The sequence below is a fragment of the Microtus pennsylvanicus genome, chromosome 12 (assembly GCF_037038515.1).
Source record: "Microtus pennsylvanicus isolate mMicPen1 chromosome 12, mMicPen1.hap1, whole genome shotgun sequence".
NCBI lineage: Eukaryota > Metazoa > Chordata > Mammalia > Rodentia > Cricetidae > Microtus > Microtus pennsylvanicus.
In genome coordinates this window covers 12,375,402-12,395,257 of record NC_134590.1, presented here as the reverse complement: position 1 = coordinate 12,395,257, position 19,856 = coordinate 12,375,402, and the positions used below count along the sequence as shown (strand labels likewise).

The window sequence follows — 19,856 nt, the reverse complement described above, 5'->3', positions numbered from 1 at the left end:
ATCAGACAGGTGTCTCGGCTGTGCAGGGCGGTGTATCAGTGCACCCCGGAAAGGATTGTCAGGACTGAGGCTCTGGTACTACAGCGGCTTGGTAGGGAGGGGTTAATAGCGCAAATCTTAGGGGGCTGTGGTACCCACTTATCTCTGCTCAGTGAAGTGGGTGTTTTTATTGCTGACACTCCGGAGGGGTTGTTACAAGTGCTAACGTTCAAAGCACTCAAAATGTAAGCAACCTGCCTAAAGTTCCATAGTTAGGGAAAGGGGGTTGTTCTGAATCCTGGCTCCTGACCCCAACAACCAAAATTCTGTTTGTGGGGTGTAGTGACTGACCCACACCCCCACATTCGCCACATTCATTGTGCTGAACAGATTTAACTTCCTAAGGCCACTAGCTTTCAAATACTCTTTTTTTACAAAAAGAGTGTGTGTGTGTGTGTGTGTGTGTGTGTGTGTGTGTGTGCGCGCGCGCGTGTGCTTGTGTGTGTTGCCACAGAGGCCAGAAAGCAGGGGGTGTCAGATCCTCTGGTGTTGGAATTACAGGTGAGCAACTTGATGTGGGTTCTGGGCACCAAACTCAGGTCCTCTGTAGGAGCAGCCAGTGGCTTAACCACTGAGCCCTCTCTCTAGCCCTCAAGTTCTCTTGATTTTTCACACTGGTGTTCAGTTCTGAAAGCGGGTAGGAAAGGGAAAAGCTTAAATAGCTTATGTATTTCCCACCTCACGGATGGATGGACAGGTGAAGTGTGAGAGGAAGAAGAGACTATTGGAGCTGGAGAGGTGCTCAGTGGTTTGATCCCAACACCCACATCAAGGCTCGTGGCCATCTGAAGCTTCAGTTCCAAGGGATTTGATACTCTCCTCTGGCTTCTTTGGGCACCAGGCACACGTGTGGTGCATATATAAATTCAGGCGAAACATCCCTACACATAAAAATAAATTTAAAAGCAAGCTAGGCTCAGCACCCTAGCAACTGCCCACCTTCTGATAGAGCTTGCCGTGGTGGAAAAGATAGGTGGTTGGGTTGATTGGAAGCATGGCTCTGAGTCACTGTGGAAAGTGAGGCTCAAGGCCAGATCGCCACCTCCTGGTAGAGGAAGGAATCGTCCAGTCTGAGCCTGAGCAGTGTTCTTAAGGATGACCTCAGTTGAGCCAATGTGAGGTTTTTCTGGACCCTGAGCCTCTTCTGGTAAAAGCTGCAGTGCCTTTGAGCGACTTGTTTTCCACCTCTTGTGGCCACCACGAGGACACGCTGTAAAATGTACGAGCCACAGAACTGATGGCTGGCTAAAGAACCCGAGCCTCCAGTGCTGAGTGAAATAGTCTCCAGTCGTCTGAACAGCCCCTTTGGTGGGAGGAGTTCTCTCTTGGAACCACTTTAGAGAAAGTTCAGTACTTTCTGGGCTAGTTCCCCACACAGTGAAACTGGACTCCCGTAAGCATGCCTGAGTTTGTGAGAACAAATGTAAATCTCACACAAAGGACTGGCTTCCAGCCGTTCGTCATGTAATCTGGTCCTGCAGGCGTGTGGACTGTCTTCAGCCAGGTAGGATTCCGTGAAGGCGGGTATAGCAGGTCTCTCTATGGTTGCAATGGTTTTTTGTTGTTGTTGTTGTTGTTTTTTTTTTTTTTAACCAGAAACCAAGTTCATAAAGCCAAGCACATTTAAGGGTTAGTAAGTCTGATGGAAAATGGCTTTTGTGGAACAAAGAAACTTTGTAAAGTTGGATGCAGTGGCCAGGGCCAGACAGTGTGGAGGAACACTGCATCAGGGGCCTGAGTTCAAGTCTTGGCTCTGCTGCTTCTCATGTCCTTAACCCATCTGGGCCAGATCAGGGAGCAAAGCGGACTTAGCAAGAGGACTTTCTTTACTGATTCAGTTCTACAGACCAGAGTCTCATCACCATATCCAGTTCTGCTTGTCTCATTGGGAAGCACCTTAGACTATAATATAAATGAATGGGCATGTCTGCATTCCAGCCAGTAAAACCTTACCGGCAATGACAGGAAGTAGAGGCTAAATCTGTTTCCGCGATCTACTAACACCTGGACTAGGTCATGGCCTGGACTCCTTGCCGCTTAGGTTGTTGGGGGTAATTTGCCTCTCATTGTGTTAAAAAACCATTCTGCACACCTGTGTTCTTTTAAGTCCTGGAATTTGAGAAATTAGAGGGTCTGGGATGATACCTGTTCCTGCTAATGCAAGAAGAAGCCAGGTGGTCTGTCTGCCTTTCATCAAAAAGACCGGCCTTCCCATCAGGATGGCCAGGGCTGCCTTCCTACCTGTGCAGGCAAGCAGTCCGTCCACCTGCCTCCCCGCCCCCCGTCCAGTCACCCCACTGACTCTGTTGCTGGTATTTTTATTAAGGCAGCTCCTGCAAGCCCAGGAGGAGGCCCAGCAGGGCTGCAGGCTACACCATCTTCCAGGCTTCAGATTTTGCTGATGACACTGGAGTTATGGTCCCCACCTCCTTCCCCATTTGGTCCCATTTCTATAGGCCCTAAATTTCTTTTTTGATGCTGAAATAGAAAAATGTTTATACCTATATATTATAACCAAGGCCCATATACATTATAACCAAGGCCCATATACATCATAACCAAGGCCCATATACATCATAACCAAGACCCATATACATTATAACCAAGACCCATATACATTATAACCAAGGCCTGTACCTAAAAAAACAAAGGTGAAAGTAATGAGGTGTGACATTCCGAACCTAGTCGCACTCTTCATATGACTGTAACTGTCTACCTGTTGTGTTCCCGCACCAGAGTGCCTCCCCACTGGGTGTTCCTCTCACCACCTGAGTGGACAAGTGTGAATTCTGAGTGCCGCTAGAGGGTTCCTGGGAGTACCCATGGCCGCCGTCTAGTCTGCAGTAGAGTTGCCCTCGGTGTGAATTCAGTCTGCGTTAAAGGTAGACGCCACCTGCAGGTTCTGTTACTATCCAGCTGTCCTAGATAAACTGCTAAGGAGAGAAGGGAGTGCCATTTGCACAGGAACTCCTGTTTCTTTGTGGTACATGAGCTCTGCCATTTCACCCAGGATACTAGGTCCGCCATCTTGCAGAACTCTGTGGACCTGGCGGGGTAGCTGCAGGCCTTGGGCACTGCACTGTGCTTTTGGACGTATTTGTCTCAGCATAAAGAGGAAGAAAGCCCATTTCGCTCGCACTTTAGTGTGTAAATGACACTGTGCACTGAAATGTATGATGGTGTCTCATGCCCCGTCTTGGTTTGTGGGTTTTTCGTAGTCTTCAGGAGACGTATGAAGCAAAAAGGAACGAGTTCCTGGGAGAGCTGCAGAAGAAGGAGGAGGAGATGAGGCAGATGTTTGTGATGAGAGTGAAGGAGAAAGAGGCGGAACTGAAGGAGGCTGAGAAAGAGGTGAGCTGCACGTCCTCCCGGAGCCTGAAGCCAGAGGCAGGCTTTCTCTCAGCACTTGTAATTAATGGTGCTTCACACTGGTGCACGGTGCCTTCTCCTTCCCCTTTATCTCAAGAGCAGCTTCCCCACCAGGCAAGGGATGCCGGCCAGATATTCTCGCCCCTGCTAGCAGATGGCAAACTGAGAGCCATGAAGTTGAGTGATTTTTACAGTCGCCAAGGCTAAAGCCAGTTCTGAAGTCTCTACCCCTGATCACGTGGTTTTTTCAGCTCCTGAGTTCCTCAGTTTATAAGTCTTAAGATGTGATATTTGGGGTTCAGCTAACTAAGCAGGAGAGGAGCTTTGCATTACCGCGCCCCAAGCTCCTACCCACGGCTTCTATTCCAGCACATTCCCTGCTATGGCACCCTCCGACTCTACCTGGGTCCCCACCCAGGGAAACCTCATTGTTGATATGAATTTTTGCCACAGCTCTTCCCTATGGCTCAGTAGTCTTTGAAATAATGTTTGCATCTTGTTTTTGAAGACTAGTGAAGTGCAGAGATGACCCAGTGGGTGAGGGCACTGACTGCTCTCTCCTGCGGACAGGGCTTCAATCCCTAGCACCCACATGGTGGCTCACAACCGTCTGTGACTCTAGTTCCAGGGGATCTAAAGCTGTCTTCTCATCTCTGTAGGCACCAGGCATGCAAGCGGTGCACAGACATAGACGCAGGCAAAACACACACACACACCTGAAAATAAATAAATCTTTTTTGAGAAGCTAGTGAAGCTCAGAGGTCATTAAGTAGCTAAGTGCTTAAAATGGTTTTGCTGCAGAGAAAGGAAAACTGAGTGATGGGCTGAATTTGAGACTGGTAACCTATTGGCTTCGTTTCTGTTATTTTTATTGTTTGGTTCTGAAGATGAAGACAGAGCCTCACACTTGTGTGGTACACCTTCTCCCACTGGGCTCTGCCCCAGCCTGTGATTGTGATTTCTTATTTAAACAGTTAGTGTGTGTATAGCTAAAATATATACGTGTGCATATGTATGAAAAGAGAAGGGGCAATAAATATGTATGAACACTGTGGAATCTCTAAATATTTTATATGTGTTCATAAAGGCCCCCAAACAAGAATCCACCTTTGTCATAAGAGTGACTTTGTTATTAGAACTATGGTTAATTTTTACCCTTTTCATGCTTTTTAAAAACAAAAACAAACAAAAAAACCCTACATTATCTAAAATTGTGTGTGTGAGGGGGTGGGTCTGAAGACAACTTGAAGGAATTAGCTTTCTCCTGCCATGGAGGATCCAGAGATCAGACTCAGGGCAGGCTTGGCAGCAAGCCTTTAGCCACTAAGTCACCTTGCTGGTCATCTTTATGTTTTCACAAATAATGTACTTCATTTTTGAGTATAGTAGTGTATGCTGTTAGTCCCGGCACTCAGGAGGCAGAGGCAGACAAATCTCTGTGAGTTTGAGGCCAGCCTGGTCTCCATAGTAAGGTCCGTGATCACCAGGGCTACACAGAGAGACTTTGTCTCAAAATACCAAAAATAATAAGAAGAAATGAAACAAGTATCATATTATCATAGAAAGTCTCGAAGAGGTGCTTAGCCCCAAGGAGCTCAAATGGCAGATGCTCAGGGCTCGGTGGCCTGTCTTGCTCCTCCAGAAGCCACCCAGATTCTTCCTCTTGTCTTAGTTCCTCTTCTGTCTCTGTGAAGAGACACCATGACCCCAGCAACTCTTATGTAAGAAAGCATTTAATTGGGCCTGGTGTGCAGTTTCAGAAATTTAGTCCATTATCATCAGAGTGGGAAGCCTGGCAGCATGCAGGCAGACGTGGTTCTGATGATGTAGCTGAGAGTTTGAGATCAGGGTCTGCAGGAAGAGAATGCTGCAAGGACTGGAAGCCCCCTCCGACATTCCTTCAACAAGGCCACACCTCCTAATCCTTTCCAAGTAGTGCCACTCCCTAGTGACTAAGCATTCAAACATCCTAATGACTAAGCATTCAAACATCCTAATGACTAAGCCTATGGGGGTACATTTTTATCCAAACCACCATTAAGTAAGTACAGCCATTGACGGCACCCTGATTTTACACACTGATTTTGCACGTACCCACACAGCCTGTACCACTCAGGTTTCTGTTCCTTTCGCCGAGCCCATTTTCCTTTCTCCCTCTCAGCTTCATGAGAAGTTTGACCTCCTGAAGCGGACACACCAAGAGGAGAAGAAAAAGGTGGAAGACAAGAAGAAGGAGCTCGAGGAGGAGGTGAGCAACTTCCAGAAGAAGAAGGCAGCGGCTCAGCTCCTGCAGTCCCAGGCCCAACAGTCTGGGGCCCAGCAAACCAAGAAGGACAAGGATAAGAAAAAGTAAGCAGGTGTCGCCCGCCTCCTGGGGACCGCTAACAATCTCTTCCTCTTGCATGTCCACCTTTCCTACTTACAGACTGGAAACCGGTCTGTGGCCAGAAAAATAAAAGCAAGTATTTTTCTCTACAGTGCAGGGAAGATGACAGAGGTTTTTAGAGGGTACAAGAGATTGATTAACTTATGAACGTCACTGTGGTGATCGCGCAGTCAGGACTGGAGTAGCCTGTGCCTCTTGTAGCAGCTTCAGTGCCAACTCTAGGAGACTCAGAGAAGATGGGCGGGCTTCTCTTAGTGCCTCTGGAGGGCTTCTCATGACCCTTGGTAAAGGAGTGTTCTAAAGCTCACGGTTGCTCACGTGGTTCCCCGCTCTGTTAGACAGGATGGGGAACGGCTACTGGATGTTATTCCCAAGTGCAGCTAGTGGGCGCTGTTTATTTTTTGTTTTTTTTTTTTCTCCTAAATTCAACAAGCTGGACGACTATTTTATTGTGTAACTCAACCAAAATTGCCCGCCCATTTAGCAGAGCCCCTAGCAAGCCTCATGCCACTCCTGGATCCCACACGGGAGCAGTTTCAGCACAGTCTTGATTTCAAGTACCAAAGGGCCAGTTGCTGCTCTTGTGTGGTCACTTCCGATGGCACCCCAGAAGAGCTGTCAGATCAGCGAAGAGGTGCACTTCCTTAGACTTCTGTGATTTGAAGCTGTCCATTGAGTCGCCTTCAAGAGCAGAGGGGGTGGGTGGTGCTCGGACAGTAGCTGTGGGTTTGACAAGTAAGGTGCTACGGAAGGACCACTTTTCCACGGCCCCATTACCAGCCCTGGGATGCCACGCTCCTCTCGAGAACCTGCTGGGCTAGTGCGGCCGTCCAGGCAACCCTGGAGCCCGCTTCGGGGTTCTCATTCTTCATCCTTAAATGCTAAGGTGCTGGGAGAAAACAGCGCAAATGGTGGTGCTGGTGCGAGCAAAGGCTTCCTTCTTTGACTGAGTCTGCACAGTCCTGATCGAGAGGCAGGCAAACCAGCCCAGTTCTGTCGCCACCTAGTCCTGGCTCGTGCACAGCAGGCTTACCCCTGAGGATCTGTGGTGTGCCTGTAGCCCTTGCAGCACTCTGGTGACATATTGGAAGGCTAGTAAGTCATGCTCTGCACACATTGCGTTTGCAAGCTCTGAGGCAGTAGGAAATGTTCCAGCGAACAAAGGAGCGGGAAGCCGCACAAAGCAATAACAGGAGTAGTCCGTGTAGATAACGTATGGTTTTAATTGGGGTTGGTATAGATCCAACTCATCAAAGGGGTTCAGCAGCCCAAACTGTGGGCCAAATCAGAGAAACCCTGCCTCGATAATCTAGTTCAATACAACGCTTTGTTGCTGTGTGTTGGAAAAGCTTCTAATACTGATAGTGGCATCCTTACACAGTGAGTGGCATCCCCAGCTAGCAAGCCAGAGGCAAAGCCATTTGGTATTGAACCCTGATCCAAAGCCTTTATCTGAAAAAAAAAAATTACAGGTGTGCGGGGGAGGGGATCTGCTCACTCAGATCTTAGGAAGCCCAAGGGTCTGCTTTCTTACCCTGAAGCATTAAAGGGGCGGAGGTACAAGTTCTAAACTAGAAATGTTTATTATAAAAGACCAGCAGTGTTAAAGAGGATATTTCATGTATCCTAGATGTGCCTTTTAGCAATAAAAATTCTAAGAACTGATGATTATCGTACCTCCATCTAGAAATGGACATTTTGGGCTCTGGACCATGCTGGCTTCTTTCCTTCCCGCCCTAGGCTTTACCAATGTATAATGCTTTTAAAGTTTATATGAAACCTGTGTTAAAAATCTATTTTAGATTTATTTATATATTCTCATTTATTATCAATGGTGTTAGACTCGGGTCACAATAACCACCAGGCTCAGTGCCTGGCAGTGGCATGTATTTTGTGTGTCACTTCCCATACTCCCGCTTGTATAATGAAAGCAAAGGCTGAGTGGAGGCCTGAATTCAAAAATACCCCTGATAATTGTTGCTGACAGTGGGAAGGCTTTGGCTAGAGAGGACCGCAGAGAGACAGTAACTGGGGCAACCAGAGCAGCGCTTTGAGCTGGAAGAGGAAGGTTCTTCCTCCTGGCCATCCGCGCAGCCGGTGTGGGTGTCACCCCGTTGCTCTTAGGAGCTGGCTGTGCTGAGCAGAAAGCTTCAGAAGGGTGCTGCTCCCCCAACTGCTGCGCACGCCCCCATCCTCTGTGTGCCCATTGCCAATCTTAATTCACTTTCTAATAATTTTAAACTCTTTAATTTTTTTTCTATTCTAACAACATACTCCCTTTTTGAGCATGGGTAAGTAGGTGGCATGAGGGCATACAGCATTTCCTAAGATTCCAAAGTAGAACTAACCCTGGCTCTGCCTTAGTGGGACCCCACCTTCTGCCATCTCTGGCCACCAAGCCACTTTTCCTCATTCGGGGCTGCCCTGCTATGGTAGGACTGCCTGAGGAGACAGTGTCCCCCTTGCTCTCCTGAAAATGATCTACATGGTTGCCAGGAGGCGTTCGCTGGTTGAGATGCATCTGACCCCAGAGAAAACTGAGTCTTCATTTTATACTGGCATGCACCGACTGCACTCTCCACAGCCGTCTCTGCACTTTTTTTTTTTTAATTGGTTTGGGTTTTTGCTAAGTAACAAAGTTGCATGTTTGGAGTTGCTTACAATTAGCCTTGCAGATCCCAGGTTTGGTATTGCTTTGGTCTTAGGAGTGGGGGGAAAGCTCCTGGCCTTGCTGTAGCTCAGACCGTGTTCCTGTTCAGCTCTGCCCAGCTAGACCAGTAGCAAGCCTCCTTAGGCCTCTTCTCCCGGTCACCTGGCAGAGACGCCTATTGTCTGTTTATTCTCTGACTCCTTCCTCAGCCCAGAAGTGGAAGATGAAGTTTCTTTTTAGCCTAGTGTGATCTCCACTCCTCACAGAGGGTGGTTTTGTGTTATTTGAGAAAACAAACCAAGCAGTTGGTCCTTGCACTGGACTGTGCCTTGGTTTCAGGAAGTCACCCCTGGATAGAAATTCCATGCAAAAGGGACGCAAGCACGTGCTCTCTATTCAGTATTCAAGGTTTGCTTTGCTTTTCCGGCAAATAGCCTACTCGAGTTTTTTGCCTTTTGATTTCTGTCCGTCCCATAATCATTGCATGAGCATTCGCCACCGATGAATGCTGGTGCTGGCGCTCCTAATTTTCTTTTTGTTTAATTTGTTATCATCTCTAACTTTTTTGTTTTGTTTTTTTTAACTTGCAGTGCAAGCTTCACATAAATCCGGGCGAGCCAAGGACGCTCCCGCATTCACCTGCTTTGGCAGTAATAGCGCATCTCTGTCGTCTGTGCCCTGTTTGATTTTGTGTTGCACCCTTCCCCACACACCAGTAACCCTTAGCTCATTTTGCTGAATGTTGTCGGGTGATAGAAAACCGTAGAACAAGGGGGTAACAGCAAATGCTCGTGCGGCTGGACTGGGTTTCTGGAAAGTCGATGATTTGCCTCGTATGCCTGTTCCAAGTGGCAGCAGGAAGCATGTCTGTCACTTGTATGTCACTTTGGACCAAGGAAAGTGGGGTAAAATACTACCTGTACGTTTGACGTGAGAGCTCACCGCCTCAGCAGCTGAACTAAAACCCTGAGTAGCCATGACAACAACTTGCATTTTCTTGATGATTCATCTCATGCTTGCGCAGCCCCTGAATTCATTGCTCTTCTTCACACTTGCCGCAAGCCCAGCGTGGGCTGGAAAGTAGGCAGAATGCTGAGTGGTATCATAGACAGCTTTCGGCTTGTCTGACTCTTTCATTGAATTGCTTGGTTATTTGGCGCGAGCTTGTGGTCTGCTCAGACCCTCTTAGGGATGGAGTCCACATCTGAATGCCCATTCTAAAGCCTGGCCCAGCTACTGTGGAACGGTGTTAGGAACATGACTATGTTCACCTCCACCAGGGAGCCCCCGATGCTTTCACAGGCCCAAATCCCAAAGAGCAGCTCATTAAGTATTGCTTAGCTAAGGAACCTTCCACTGAGGACACTGGGTCCCCACTTACAGTGAGGGGTATACCCCATCCCCTTCCCCAACCCTTCCCCACACACCTGCATTCGCTGCAAGCAGGCTGGCTACTTCTAATAGAAATTTTCATGAACTGCAATGAAAAAAACTGCCATAAAAACTTCAAATAGAAAGGATGCTATCCAATGCATTCCCCGTAGCACAAATTGGAAAGGATGTCCTCAGTTTAAGGCAGGATGGGACTGAGCCCAATGCACCATTACTCAGCGTAGAGGATGGTGAGGCTGTCGGTCAGCTTCAGCTTCAGTTCAGCTCCTTACTCGTGTTGAGACCCAGTTGTCTCTAAGGAATTTTCCACATTCGCCCCCTCACTGTGACTAGTTCTGCCTGCTCTGTCTCTTGGGGTCATAACTCACTCTGCCTCCCCCGGGGCAGCGCTAACTCATGTGCCAGGACACGCCCCATCTGCCTGCTGTGTGAGGGGGGGAGAAGAGCGCATTGTCTCTCCTCTCCTCTCTTGTCTTCTGCTTGGCTGCTCCATGCTAACATGATCCCCTGGCTTTTCCTGCTCTCCTGACGTTTCTCATGAACCCAGTCCTTCGCCTCCACATTTCTCCTCTGACATCAGCAGTTCATGCGAGTCAGGTAAAACACGCTGCATCTCACGCTGTGACACACACTGATAAAAAGAGAATTGTCCAGCCAGTCCCTGTCTGGTCCCAGCCAAGTTTTCATGTTCTTCCTTTCTTCCTTTCCCAGTCATAAGAAAGCGGTGGTCTTTCATAAGCTGATTTAGGCTTCTTTAGGCACGGTAAGGAAATGGGCTTCACTGGGGTGCAGACCAGGCTGGGACAGAAGCCACAGAGGAGCCGCCACCGCCATCATCTTCACTGATTGAGGTGCCCCTAGGCAGACCCTGGCTTTGCGTCCATCTCTCTAGCTGGCTGTGGAGCAGCAGGCACTGATGGCATGCTCACTAACCGTGGCTGCATTTGCTTCTTCGCTGCGCACCACACAAGAGCTTGAGTATTCGTGTTGTATGCTTGCTCCAGCCACTGCTTGTGTGAGCCGTTTTTTTGTGCCTTGTAATAGAAAATAACCCTTTGCATTTGATTTCTCACATCCCTAAAAGCTTTTTAAGATAAGCTCAGCAAAAAAACAAAATTTCAAAAACCATCCAGTTGACTTTTTGATGCCAAGATTATTGATTGGATTTCTTTCTCCTTTTTTTGGCATTTAATTTTTTCACAGTAAAATGAAACCTATGGAGAGTCAGGGAATAAAAAAACTAAGAGAATCCTAAGAAAGTTAAAAACAAAAACAAAACCATATTGCTTCTGAGACTGTTTCCTCCCGCCGCGCCCAGCCTCCCGTAGTTTTGTTACTGCTGCTCTTTTTCTCTCCGTATCTGTGCCTTTCTTCACAGTAGTCCCTGGCTCTGCACGGAATAAACGATACTCTCAAATCTAGTTGGATATGCTTTCGCCTTTGCATGTAAGTACAGGACTAAGACTCGGAGATCTTTCTGTTTCAGATGAGGGAAAACCATTGGGACAGCTGAGTTTTTCTTTTGGAAGGGGTCCTGAAGGTACAGTCTGAGTATTTTTTTTTCCTTAAGTGAAAACATCTATATACTGGCCACGTTTCTATTTTGCCCCACAGTTTTTGCTTCCTCTTGACCTCAGTGGAAGTAGGCAGGGTATTGGTTCTGCAGAGCATCATGTGGTCGGCCTTGGATTCTGTCAATGGGAGAAGGGAACTCCTTCCAACCACTGGATAAAAGTCCAGAAAACAATGTCTCTGCGGCCTTTCTATACCCTTACAGTTTGGACCTTAGCCTAATGGTCTCTTCTTTGTGCTAACTGCACAGTGGCCACTCGTTTTTATTTTTTTATTTTTCTGTCAGACAGCTTTGGCTGACCTCCCTGAGCATCTTTTGCTCCTTTCTGAGCATCTGTGCTCCCTGTAACTCTCCCGTGCTGCAGGGTATGACGGAATGGCCAGCAGCAGAATTCAGTGGCAGGTCAGGACTATTTTCCCGGCTTGGGCTCTGTATTAATTGGTCTCAAAGGGCATCTCTCAGCTAGGGGGACCATTCCACTTGATTTTGGGCACGGGTTTCTTGTTCTCCTCCTCTACTCACCAGCAACAGCTCTTGCCTCCTCTCCATCCTCTGCGCCTCTGATGGGTGGACTTGGCTGTCTCACTTTCCTGACACCCCCACACCCTAAGTGTTCCACCGAGTCTGTGTTCAGCCCCTCCCCCAAACCATGCTGTCTCTGTGTGGTCCTACCGGAACTGTCCATTTGAATCCCTTGCCTTTGCCATTCACAAGGGTATGGACTTGTCAGGTGTCCGGTTTCAAAAGTCCTAGTTCCGCTGACAGGACGCTTATTATGGAGTTGTTACCTGAATTATGACCTATAGAGTCTAGTTTGTAAGTAGGTGTGAAGGGAATTTTTGAAAATAAATTGAAAATTAAGCTGTGAACAGCATTAGAACTTTTGTCTACTTCTTGATTTTAAAATATGCTGATAATGCCTTAAACTGTAGTTGTAGAATTGTCGTTTTTGCTGTTTGGAGATAACCAATGTTTTCTAAACTGTTGTGTATTCTTTCAGTGTTAATGCAGAATTGTCATGTATGTAAGCTGCATGTTAGACACGTGTCTTTTTTAAGAACTAAAATAATTGTATTGATGTGAAGCGTATCGTTCCTGCAAGTATGAAAGTGCTGGCTCAACAGCCCGCTGAGTAACTCCAGTGTCTGTGAACGTGGTGTGCCGACAGGTGACCTATGCATTTATCACTAGTGCCAAGACTTAAAGCGGGGAAATATATTTTTACCCAACCGTTGTTCTGTGTGCCCGTTTGTGAGTTCTTTCCAGTCCCTGCCTGACATGCCTATGTACACACACGTGATTGTCACATCACATAAAGAAATGGGGATGGACTGTCTCCTGCTTCCTTGCCTTGTGTGGTGGACTTCAGTGCTGCTGTCTGGTTGGCCCCGCTTCTCCAAGACACTTGCCCTATGGCGTCCTCAACCCCACACTCGTCCTTCCTGTCCCTGCCTGTAGTGCATCCATGGCTCACAGTGTCCAGCAGAGGCATCCTCCCCTCCCTTGGTCCGGTGTCCACACTGCCACCCACCCCTCCCAGCCGTGCTTAGTGACACTGACCCTTCAATTGACACACTGCTACCCTCACAGCTGGTTGTAAAGAGGCGCCTTTTTTTTTTTTTGGCTTTAAGAATCAATTTGAATCTGAACCTTTCTCTTTTCTCTCTGTAGCTTCTTCTTTATGTAGCCATCCCGTTGCCAAGCCCTACTCTCTCTTAATGGACAGCATTAGAAGAGCAGGAGCTGCCTGCTCATACGAGTTTGGGAAGAGTTACCTCATTTCCGCCATCGCCTCCTGTCCTTTAAAGTCTGGGTCAAATATTGCACCGCTGTTTGTATTTGTCAATGTCTGTTTACAAACCACCACCCTCAGTGGCTACCGAAGTGACTTCAACTACCAAAAATAGTGACAATAATATTCATTAAAAGAGTGAACTAGAGAACTTGGGCCCTGACTCGGACTCGGGCTGGAATCCTCTTGCTTAGCTGCCATTTTCTTGAACTTCCTGATCTAAGACCTTATGGACCGAAGAGAGCATGTAGCCCACTTGAGGTGGTCAACACCTGTGGAGCACTCTTAGCTCCTGGTACCCCCATCTCATCTATCCCCTGGGCAGCTCTCACCAGCCTCTCAGGATCCTCAGCCATCAGCAGGTCACAAGAGCGGGACAACCCTTGCCTTCTGTTAGTTTTGTGGGTTGTTTCGGGTGGGATTAAGAAAATATATAAATATTTGCTATTGCATGTGCAGAGGTGGCTGCAGTTTTCCTCTGGAACGTCCTATTGATACGGTGTTCTTACTTTTCAGCTGACCATCTGCCTCTTGAGAGAAAGAAGTGGGCATCTTCCTTTAAGTTCAGCAGCCGTTTTTATTTGACTGTTACCTGCACCCCTTATATAAACTGTCTGGAGAGGGAGTTCTGTTCGTTTTGGGGGTGGGGGATTCCAATTAGCCAGTCCTGCTTTATGTATGTTATTCAAACTTAGTTTTGGTAACAAAAATTATGCCAGTCTTAAGCTCACTTCAAGGGGAAGTACTGTTAATTTTAAGGCTCAAAATTCTGCTTAATATGTTCTTATCTTAGATGCAATCTGAAAAATGCCCCTTTTTGTTACTAGAGTTTTGATCTACAAGTCTTAATTACATTTGAATTGTGCCAGTGTTGGGTAAATGACTTTTCTGCCTCTGAGGCTCAATTTATATTTAAAGATATCTTAAAATAACTTTTGGCCCGTCCCTGCTTTTCTGTTTGTTCTGAAGCCCTATTTGACCTCCTGTCCATGGTTTTGGTTGTTTTTTTTTTGTTGTTGTTTTATTTTGTTTTTGAAATCACAAACACCAAATAATGTATATATCCCTTCACCCTTAATGTATACATAATGTATATGTAACTTCATTGGTAACAAAGGTTCAATTCCTGTCTTTTCAGAGGGATTCACATGACTTTTCCCCTATACTATCTGCAAAAAGCCCACCCACACCCAGAAACACTTGTGTCAGTTGAGTGAGCTTGTGATTTCCAGTGCAGACCTGTCTGTCAGGCTCAAGGCTAGGACACTCTTAAGTCACCTCTCAGACAAAAGTCAAGGCCTATCTAGTGTCAAGAATGAAGTTACCTTCCAAATTCACTACTTGCTATAGCTTTGCTTGTTTTCATCTTAAAATATTTTCATCTCCTATAAAGGAGGTAGCTCATGGCACTAGTGTGAGTTACATTTGGTCAGAATCCTTTGGAGTGGTCCCCTCCGTAAGAAAGGTAGTACTTATTCTGATTGCTGGAAAGCAACTGGATGCGTTTGTTAGCAAGCAGCTTGCATTCCTAGAAAGTATTCCTAACCGTAAAGTCAGTTCCACTGGAGCTAGCAAGAGACCCAAATGTGCCTTCAAGGTGTACAGTGGCAAAACTTCACTGCTGTGACTACTAGAAGGGGAGTAGGTACCAACTTTGATGCCAGACTGTTGCTGTTAAACCTGAGGTCATGCTGAAACCACTAAGTATAATTTGCCTAATTCTTAACTTCTTTCAATCACTTAATATCAATTTTATACTATCGTTTGTTTTGAAAAAGCATTCTGTTTCAGATCATAGTGTGAACAATGTTTAAAAATCAAGTCTGGAAGCAGAGTTCAGCCTGTGAAGACTGTCTAGTTTCCTGCTTTTTCCCTTCATTCAGCCTGCTGGGGTCAGGGAGTTTGAAGCAGGCTAGCCTCTTCAGTGACCATGGTGACCCTGGTTGTGGAACTCCTTGTGACCTGTCCTAAGATAGACTGCCATTCACTGGTTGTGGAACTCCTTGTGACCTGTCTCCTAAGATAGACTGCCATTCACTGGTTGTGGAACTCCTTGTGACCTGTCCTAAGATAGACTGCCATTCATCTGGCATTTGCTTCAGGTGGCTCCTTTTCTCATATGTCGGCAAACTGGTGGGTCCTCAGGTCCTCAGGTCCTCCTGTGAAATTATGCTGAGGACAATCACCAGCAATAATAAACATGCTAGCTTATCCTAATCTAGATTGTGGGAAAGAAAAACAGAACCAAGCTACTAGAACCTGTTTCTGATGCAACAGCCTTTTTATTTTTCACTCAAGCTTCAAAAAATATTACTCAATTTCAAATATTTGCTTATCTAGGTATATGATGTCTAGGTGTTCTGCTTGAGGCCAGCACAGTATATCATGAAGGAGAATTATGTCCTGAATTAGTGTCTGCTGAGCTGGGGCGATTGCCCAAACATCCAGACATTTCAGCATCGATGACACCAATCATACAGAACTTTCTAAAGTTTTTGTTCACCACTGAGAAAGACTACGGGGCAATCATTTCTAGATGTTTAAGAAATACAACTGTGACCATATTTAATGACCTACCCAAAGCCTTCTGCTTTGCAGATACTATCTTTCTGCCATAGAGATCAACAGGGCACTGTGGCTCCTTCAAAGATCCTTGTGCTTCAGTGTTTATAGTGACACCTAGTCTTTCATGTTGCTACCATCTAGCTTTCAGATCAGTCGCTAGAACTACCGTACTCAGACTAGTGAAAGGAATCAATGTGTTCATTTGAGCCTAACTGCCCATTCCCTCCCAATCCAGCCTCACTGCAGAACATCACGAGAGATGCAGAAATTCCATGTCTGCCTCATTGTTGGTGGTTCCTTTCAGTCCTCTGTGGAAACTGTGCCTGCCAAATGAGTGGAGCAGAGGCTGTTACCATGAGCTTGACCCTTTCCCACAAAGCACAACTTAGTGTGTGAGAAGAATGGAGTAACATCCCATGAAAAGCTGGGCTCATCATGTTTTCTCTCTAAGATTCGGGGACAGCTCTTCTTCCTAGCTGTCCGTATCTACCCTTTCCCCCTCTGAATACTGCATTGTGTACTATGTGCCCAGCCCACACCAGGAGCTGAGAATGTGGCCACATGCTTACTTGTACTTATCCCTCAGTGTACCTCCTGAGCACAGCAAGTGTTTGGAGCAAAGGAAAGGGATGCCTGCCATGTCTCTTGCTCGTCTATTAAGGACAAATCTTACTCTGAAAAGCAGCAGGCTCCATCCTCCCACAAGCACATCTCATGCTGTTTGCTAACACTGGTTTTCATTCTCGAGTGTCCTACTCTTAAACGGTTTCCACTAAACGAGCAGCAAGTTCGCTACACATAGAGGTGTTCTTTCCTTCTTAGCTACATGTAACACAGTAAGTTTAAAACAGTTCTGGCATTTGATAGACTATGAAGGTTATACTGAGTCAAGAGTTGTTCTTTTTATTCTCAACCCAGAACTTCTACAGCAGGTAAGACATTCTTGGTTACCTCTTAATGCTTTTTTTTTTTCTTCAAAGAAAGAGTAACAGAGCGGGCCCAAGCAGTTTATCTCTGTCCTGCATCTGCATCTTATACATCGGTGTATCCGAAAACAAATCAATCAGGAATAGAAAACTTTAATTCCTTAATGACAACTGTCCTAAATGTATGAACTTCATCTCTTATGTCCCAATGATCGGTTAAATCCAACTCAAACCAAAAGCAGCAAGACCCTGGGATCTGGATGCCTTCACACCTTTTCTATTTATTTCTAATGTCCTTTGTAGAACTACACACAACTTACTCATCAGGGCACTTGATGTATACTAGTCGTTCTGCATTATTTGCTTGAGACTTGGTATGTAACCATTACCTGCCCCTTGCTAATTTCTTCAGTCTCGCAAGCCCACACCTATATATACCTTAAGCCATGTACAATTGCAACCACAAAGGTCAATGAGATGGCTCAGTAAGTATTCTGGCATACCCGAGCACTAGCTTGGGACCCCAGTGATGGAAGAAGAAAACCAACTGCTTCCAGTTGTCTTCTGACTTCTGTCCATACACAGCCACACATATACACACCCTGAAATGGACTAAATTATAACCACAAAACATTAGGATGCATCAGGAGGGACTTAGTAACTAGGTGATTGATCATTTATCTGCCTACTAGTACCACAGTCAATCCAAACAATTCAACTTCTCACCAAGTTAAAAAGATGATTTACTCTTTTCCTGAGAGCACCATCTAGTGAGCAGAACTCAAATCATTATTTAATAATGGGCATTATTAAACATGAACATAGTTTAAAAGTTCAAGAACTTGGGAGCTTTCAGAAATAGCATTCCTATTAGAACTTCCTGTCAGATAAAAGGTGATGTGAGATACTTTAAAGATAACATCATTCACCCCTCAATGTTTGTGAAATGAAGATATCCACCTCAGGATGGTGAGAACATTGACAAAAAAATTTCCCTCTCCCCTTGAGAGCATGTTTGAGGAGCATGATAGCGTAAACCACATCTCTTCAAGGCAGAGGCTATCACATTGCTTTGGACAGTGATGCTCAAGTACAGCTTGCCTTACTTCAGGATCTTGAGTGAAGCAGGCATGTCAAGGAGATACAACAGCCACTGGGACAGTTCTTAAGCAGGCAAGCACTAAGGTGGGAACCTGTAAGTTCTCACCACCTTCCCTCAGCCAACCATGGTGTCAGAAACACCAAGAAATGTATGTGACCTTCCATTTGGGGTACGGACCACTGTCCCAGCTCCCCTTACCCTTGTAGAGAAAGCATTTTGCTCTCCACTGATAACCAACTTCTTCCCATCCATCTTTTAGAGGACACAGTCAATTGCATATAGTTTCAGCCTGCAAATCCTGTTTTTTCTGGAGGATTCAAGGATGATGCACCTTTTAACCACCAGGAGGCAGTAGACAATTACAACAGATGAAGCTCAAGCTTCTAAACCTTGGTAGTTTGTAATGCAATACCAAGAAGTAACCTGAGCAGTTTAAGGCAGACTAAGCTCCAGGTAAAGCAACAAATGTTCTTAATACAGGAATATTCTTCACTGAAATGCTAGTTTGCTTTGGGTCTTAGGCTGAAGTTCTGAAGAGTGGGTTTTGAGGGATGGTTGAGGGCTCCAGATATTTACTAGATTTAGCTGAAAGGAGAACTTTCAACTATAATAACCACTGAACCAAACCAAGAGCTCACTTGTTTCAGTGTCCCATGGAAACAATACTCCAAACTCACTCTACTGGTTTTCAAGATGAGATCTCATTACTGCCTGGGAGCCCAGACTAAAGCAGTGTTCTTGTCTCCGCCTCTTTAGTAGGTAGGACCACAGTTGCATGCCAGCACTAGGCTACCATTAGCATTAAGAAACCTGAAGACCAAACAGCTAAAGTCCTACTGTCTCCCAGCTTTTGTACTTTGCAGCTTCTGGATTACAGATTAGCTATGCAGACTTTTAGACTCAAGTTTTATACCATCTGAGTGTGTGTGTGTGGGGGGGGGGGGGTGCTCCATTCATATCATAAACATTATGAACCTGGAGCTCCCATTAATTCAGAATCAAGAAAACTAAAAATCAGAATTTTCTACAAATATCTGAGACTAATCCCTTGCACACAAATCATTTTTTCATTTTTCCCCACCTCTCCCAACTCCCATCCTTACACATAATGCTTCCCCAATTGGATTTAAGGTCATAATAAATGTGCGGTTAAGTCTTCCACAAGTTTCTAAAAAGATGTTAACCTGGAGACACTCTTGCTCTGCTAAACTTAAAATCAATGACCTAAAAATATTATCTATATGTAAGCTAGAGTCCGCCCTCATAGACCATCCCATTAACCTGTTGTTAACTGTAAGGTTCACAGCCCACCAGCAAGAAAACACTAAAGGGCACACCCTGTGGTCAAAGATTGTTCTCAAGTTTTTTTTACTGCTTTCCTTGGTTGAAAATGAAGTGCCCAGGAAGTCAGAAACCTTACCTTCCCATAAATAAACAAAAGATCCTACAGAAACCAGGGTTAAGGACAACATTTTATTGCTACCAGAGGCTTTATCACCAGTCCATGGTTCAGACTACAGTGCCTTCAGACTGCAAAGGGAGCTCAGGATGCAGAAGTCACTCAGAGAAAAACAAGGGGAATAACTTCTTATCAAGAAAATCCTGACAGCTTAATATAAACTAGGGTACTGAATTCAATTTTAAGTTAGACTCCAATCACGGCTGCCCCATAGCTAGGCAGTTGCTCCTACTCATTTTAAAATAACGAGAACAGATCAGTTACAAAAATCTAAGTATGTGTTACATACATGTTTCTTTGGTGAGCACCCAGATATATTAACTTTATAAGAAATTCTTTATACAAATGTCAAAAATGCTCAAAATGTCCTAATTACACACCATTTTTAAACTTTAAGATAAGCAAAAAGGTAAAAAAAAAAAAACAAGTCATCTTGTTTTTCAACTAAAATGAGACACACAAAGTAAGAGAACTTTTTCAGTTACCATTGATTCATGAGGATAGCTCAAAGTGCCCTTTTTGAACTAACCAACTTGAGCCATGGATTAACATGGATGCCACACAAAAATTTGCTTACTGAATTGCTTTTTTTTTTTAAAAAAA

The 19,856-nt window shown here is 45.5% G+C and overlaps 1 protein-coding gene across 9 annotated transcripts in view; it reads left to right on the top strand.

The window, feature by feature from the left end:
• Septin11 (septin 11) overlaps nt 1-14,133 on the top strand; it is an 82,840-nt gene extending 68,707 nt beyond the window's left edge. Inside the window, exons 8-11 of one of the 9 annotated variants that reach the window (XM_075943277.1) lie at nt 3,258-3,390; nt 5,570-5,757; nt 11,218-11,282; nt 13,718-14,133. In XM_075943277.1, the coding sequence (XP_075799392.1) occupies nt 3,258-3,390; nt 5,570-5,757; nt 11,218-11,239 (343 nt within the window). In that variant the 3' untranslated portion in view covers nt 11,240-11,282; nt 13,718-14,133. Of the gene's footprint in view, nt 1-3,257; nt 3,391-5,569; nt 5,758-9,034; nt 12,644-13,080 lie in introns of those variants that run through there. The other 8 variants (XM_075943273.1, XM_075943276.1, XM_075943274.1 and 5 more) reach the window with 8 other exon arrangements.
• The last annotated feature ends 5,723 nt before the right edge of the window (nt 14,134-19,856 follow it).